This window comes from Malus domestica, chromosome 13, assembly GCF_042453785.1.
Source record: "Malus domestica chromosome 13, GDT2T_hap1".
NCBI lineage: Eukaryota > Viridiplantae > Streptophyta > Magnoliopsida > Rosales > Rosaceae > Malus > Malus domestica.
In genome coordinates, this window is record NC_091673.1 from 42808959 (window position 1) to 42815087 (window position 6129).

The 6129-nt window shown below is 37.5% G+C and overlaps 1 protein-coding gene across 1 annotated transcript; it reads right to left on the bottom strand.

Annotated features, from left to right (window-relative positions):
- Window positions 1-271: 271 nt before the first annotated feature.
- LOC114822966 (putative vesicle-associated membrane protein 726) lies at window positions 272-4331 on the bottom strand. The gene is made up of 5 exons (XM_029098210.2): window positions 3987-4331; window positions 2026-2167; window positions 1809-1929; window positions 1000-1062; window positions 272-728 (listed from the first exon to the last, which is right to left on the bottom strand). The coding sequence occupies exons 1-5, from the start codon at window positions 4174-4176 to the stop codon at window positions 582-584; spliced, it is 663 nt and encodes a 220-aa protein (XP_028954043.1). The 5' UTR covers window positions 4177-4331; the 3' UTR covers window positions 272-581.
- Window positions 4332-6129: the final 1798 nt, after the last annotated feature.

Here is a 6129-nt window from a genome sequence, read left to right on the forward strand (position 1 = left end):
GAAGGTGCTTCGTCCCTTAAACCTTAGTGCAACAAATGTTAATTTCGTCGCCCAATATACTTTGCGCGACAAACTTTGTGTATTCGTTGCGCAAACCCTAACTTCACAAGCTTTGTGCGATGACACTTTGACGACAAAGGTTTTGTTGTGCAATTTTTTGGCCAACAAAAATCTTCTTTGCGCGACGACCTTTGTTTCGTTGCGATAACTGTTAAACGTAGTAGTGATGAAACCCGTTCTCAACCAACGTAATGTATCACTGCAAATTGGATAGAAGCAAATAAGGGGATAGATAGCATTCCAAAAGGACATGCTGATTTACAAAGTACTCCTCCATTACATCATAAGCTAAGGATCCATTACACATGGTGGAGAACAGTGATTTAACTAACTAGACAAGGTAAAAATATATAAACTATACAACCAATGCGAAATACAAAACCGCCCCCGTCCTAAAATGGCTAGCAAAAGAGGACGGGTATAACCTAGAAAGGTAAAGAACTGGAAGAGTTAGAACAATTTACCAAGACCTTAACTGCCGCATGACATGAGGAAAGTTTCCAGAGACATTCCAAGGCGACTTAGGTACACTTGAAACCACGACAAATAGATAAATATATGATGAGGGCTATGACAACGAGGATCGCCACGACTATCAGTTTCATCTTCATGTTCTGAAGCCACATCTTTCTTTTCATTTTTGTTCCCTGTGTCCTGAAATCTTGGGCCTGCAACAAACCAGTATTTTAAAAATATAAATACACCATAACAACGTATATTAAAAAAATCGTGAAATTGACAGAGGGGAGATATATAATGGGTATACAAGAAAAGGTGAAAAAATGGGGGAGGGATAAAGAAAAGAAAGTGAGAGCAAGTGTAGCGCCCTGCGAAGTCTATCTAATCAAATAACCATATCATCTTCCATCACCCAAACCTAACAGGACAAGGGTTTCCAGAAGTTCAACTAGCTCCAGAAGTAATGATTCTTCGACTAACCTGGGAGCGAAGATTATCAGTTTTATCCACCAACAGCTCAATCTTCTCACCACGATCAAGAACCTGCACATCATATGAATTTCCACGAGAAAATAGGTAACATATTATCCCACTTGTGATGCAGTGCGAATGAGAAAACAAATATTAGAGGGATAAAATTCAAAAAGAAATGATCTCATTGACCTGTTTACTGGTTGTTTCAAAATGAAATAGGAATCGAGTTGTTCCTATCGCAAATCCTTTTCAGGAATCAAATAAAAGCACTCTGATTACAAAAGCACCATTGCACAAAGAAACATTTGTATGGGCGAATTACTTACTAATAAAACACTGATTACTTAAGGGAGTTTTTGGAAATAAGTAAAATCAGAAAGATCCGACATGTTTCTTGATTCTTTATTGCACGTAGGTAAACACTGACATGGGAAGGGATTAGAATGATTACCATTCCGGGTATGTAAACATATCATTGAGTCGATGTATGTAGGCACAGAATATATCCAAAATACACACGAGTTATTGCAAATGTATACACAGAATTAGTCAGAGAGATATTATTGATGCCAGTGCTAAATTTTCGATAGCAAAAGTCCGTTAGTAATCAGAAATAAGCATGCAAAATTAGGCTATATCGTAGACAGTCTTTAACTTCCAAATTACCTATAAGGGTCTTTATGACACAATCAATAATTCGATTCATTTTCAATTAGGCCTTGCTCTAGCCTCTTTGGGGGTTATTACGTCCTTGGTCGCTCAACACACAACAGTTACAAAAATTTGTATAAAAAAACCGTATCAGTTCTTTCTACCTTCTCAATATTTTCCATCATAACACCCTTGACCTCAGTAATCTGAGCCTTCACTTTTGCAAGCTTGTTGATCTCTTCAGGATGATCTACACAGTACTTCATGTGGTCCTTCAGTTTGGGTCTAAAACATCCATATATACAAGAGTTAAGCGTCTTCAGAAAAATTAAAATTTGAACAATATTTGTTGCCATGAAAAGCACTTCGTGAAATTAATACCCAAACTCTCTGTTCAGTCCATTGGCAACAGCAGTCGCAGCTTTCCCACCACCATATCTTTTGTTGAAATCATCCTTGATTCTCTCCAGGTAGGCAATTGGAATTTGCCTGCCAGCAGATTCAGCGGCAACGACACAGTAGGCTGTAGAATCCAAAATAAAAAGAGTCTAAAACCCTAATCCTACAAGATTAAGAACCACTCCACAAGCATTGAACTTCAATAAATCAATGAACAAAAATCCAATAAAAAAAATCGCATAGTATAATTTTCTTTTGGTTGGAAGACTTCAAGTTCCATAGAATACAAGCTGGATGGATGAAGTGGAAGAGTGCATCCGGGGTGTTGTGTGACCGCCATATGCCACTGAAGCTCAAGGGAAAATTTTATAGGATGGCAATAAGGCCGGCGATGTTGTATGGCACAAAATGTTGGGCGGTGAAGCATCAACACGTACATAAAATGGGTGTAGCGGAGATGAGGATGCTTCGTTAGATGTGTGGGCACACGAGAAAGGATAAGATTAGGAATGAAGATATCCGAGGTAAAGTAGGAGTAGCCGAAATTGAAGGAAAGATGAGAGAAAATCGGTTACGGTGGTTTGGTCATGTGCAAAGAAGGCCTACTGAAGTTCTGATTCGAAGATGTGACTACGGGATAAAGGTTCAGGGCCGAAGGGGTAGAGGAAGACCTAGGAAAACTTTGGAACAGACCCTAAGAAAAGACTTAAGAGTACTTGGATCTAACGAAGGACATGACACAGAACCGAGAGCAATGGCGTTCTAGGATTCATGTATCCGACCCCACTTAGTGGGAAAAGGCTTTGTTGTTGTTGTTGGAAGACTTCAAGTTCTAAGTTCAAACTAAAGACAATCTTCCAATACTACAGCGATAGTCTTCCAATACCATAGCGATCTAGTTATTAATACATAAAGATATATGATCAACCACAATAAGAGCAACGAACAGGAGGAAAAATAGGACCATAGCTGAAAATTGGGACAAGTTATCCAATCTATCTAATCCAATAACGATACACCCAAAAACAAAAAAAATTGTTCCAAAACCTTAACATTTGATAGAAACATAAACTTTTCTCAGAAAATCTGATAGTACTTTACACATTCGTAAACGTTTTTGTGAATCTTTTTTAAATACGCACTGTCCAAACGGATTCAGATGATTAAACAGTACCTTTCACCAGTGAATTCTGATTGTAGAAATATTCTCACTGGAAAAGTACGACTGTTTAGTGAATCACAAGATAAATAAAAATACCCCATTGTCTATACAATGTGCATTGCCTATTACATGAATGCAATATAAATATATAACCTTGCCACTGATTCTATAAGATCTGATCAACTGACTATAGGCACAGACGAGCAACCACCCTTCTCGATTGTTCAAGAAATATAAGAAAGTAAAAGAAAATGAATGATGACTAGATGTTAAATCTCATGACATTTCAAATCCGAAAAACACAGAGATCATTTATCAGCTAATCCCCAATGATCCTTATGTTCTGCATAAGCATCCATCAAAAATACATTTCGAATTGTCAAATCAGATATTTTCGCATAGGTCCCTTAATAGAAAAACAAAGACACAGCATCCCAATGTATGCACAACCATTGTCCTTTCTGTACCATTTTCCGAAAGTTTCAATGCACTGCGAATCGCGAAAAATCATGTAAATAAATAATAAAACACAAAAATTTAATTCTATCAAACAAATAATTAACAATAATCAGCGTTTTCATAAACGTACATTGATATAATCCTCTCAATCCAACAAAACAAATGAAAGAACACAGGGATCAATCAAAGTCATCGAAACAAGGAAATCGAAGAGAAGAAGACGGAGATCGGAATAAAATCAACCAAAACTGAAGGGAAACTCATAAATTAATGGGAAGGAAACCGAAAAAAGGCATGAGGAAATGAATGCATGGGGACTCACTGAAGCCGTTTTCGACAAGGTAATTGAAGGTGTGGCCGTCGCAATTGTATGTGAACTTGTTGTTGGAGGAAGGAAGCTTCTGGAGGCATTGAGCGGCGATAGTGGTGAAATTTCCGGTGAACTCTGTGTACTCGGCGAGAACCACAGAGCCTCGAGCGACGAAGCTGTAGATCAGAGATTGCTGCCCCATCTGAATCCCAAATTACAGGAGGAAGAAAAAAAAAAACTAACCGTAAGTCCCAATCGAAATGTGGTTGTACGGAGATTCAGAGCGAGAGAGGGATGACGGGATGGAAAGAATGTAAATGCTGAATTTACGCAGAGACAGAAAGAAAGAGCATATACCGTATTATTTCTTTTCTCTGAGTTCCTGAATAGAACGACGTCGTAACACTGCTGATGTAGTTAATTTGAATTTTTCAGTTGCAAAAATAAATAAATAAAAGAAAAATGGAAAAATATGAAAGGTGCATAGACCAAGGCGGGAAGGCCCTGTAGATTAGTGGTTGGACCATGTGCTGCATTCATGAGTTTTGTCAAAATAGGAAAACGTGAACAAATTCTATAACACTTAATCAAAGGATAATTGACACACTCTGATCAGAAATGTTTATCTGGACACCTAAATCACGATGTGCTAATTTAGAGTGTGCATAAATTAAAACATGAAAGTGACTAATTTAGAGTGTGCATGTGAGCAGGATTGAACCCATATCACACAAATAATGTCAGAGTATATATAAATTGCAATAAAAGAAGAGTAAGGACATTTATACCGAAAGGAAAAGTCTCCCACATAAAAGCTTTTACCAACAATCATCGTCGTCACGAAACATTTGCCACTAAAATCATGGAGGGGCGAAAAATAAGGGTGAGTGGGCCTAAAAATAAAGTTTTGTAAAGCTTTTTTCGAAAAGTGTAACCCCTTATTATAAAACAAGTATATGGTTTCCCAAAAATATTATAATATTAATATGTAATAGGTTCCCTTCAACACAAGTGAGTTAAAGGGTGTAAGCACAACAACAAGGTATCTCAACATCAAATCTCAATTCACTATTATAAGAAATCAATGCTCATTAATTTATGTAGGCACACAAGTCCATTGCAGAGATATTCAAACAATGGAACAGGTTGGGTGTAGGTTTTACATTCTAGTGCTACATCATGTGAGATGTGCTAGTCGCATCACATACGAGTCCAAAATATCACACAAAAGGACAGGCTGTCACCTAACTCTTGATCCAAAGCGAATGTAAACGGTGCATGTGAACTACACGTGAAGCTGATCCTTGGCCCAGGACAGTACAAACAACTAAGAGACACCGTGCAAATATGTAATAATGAGCAGATAAAACGCAACGATGTCATGCCACAAGTTTATGCTCACAAGTAATATTAAACATAAAGTGTACGAAAAGTCTATTTGTAAAGTTAAACATGGCATGTCACATCATAATATATAAAGCAGTTGTTGGGAAAATCATATATATATATATATATATATATACATGTAAAAATGAAACGACCCACTTACAGATACTTGCGAAGTCACAGTCGTTCGAACAAAGATAGCCGAAGTCTTCGATAGTCATCACACCTAAGCATAATATTGGGACCCATTAGTAAAACTCCACTAACACAATTAAATTTGGGAAAATGAAGTGTGGATTTGGAATCAAGGCGTCGAAATACGTTAAGGAGGGTCCTGACAAATTTTACAAAAAGTCAAGGGTTAACCCTAGAAGGTCAACCGAGCCGCCCCAGCAATCAACTACGTTAAAACTTTGGAAATACACTAAATGGATGTCAAAAACAGACTTGGGGCGTTGAAATTAGCCTAAGAGGTTTCCGAGAAAATTTAAAAAAAAAATCAATACAAAGAATATTCCAAATCCATTTAAGAAATGGATTGGGCCAAATCTTGGGTTGATGGGTCATGGGTTAGGGCTGGTTCCAGGTTTGGGCCCCTTTTATTTTTTTTTCAGGTCGGGTTAGGTCGACCTGGTCTTATTGTCGGTTTTCCATGAAAAAGAAAGCCGGAAGTTTAGAATCTCTGTTCATCCCCAAAACTCAGCCAAAACTAGCAACCCAATATATCAAATTGAAGCCCTATAAACAAAGAATCGAAATATACCATTGG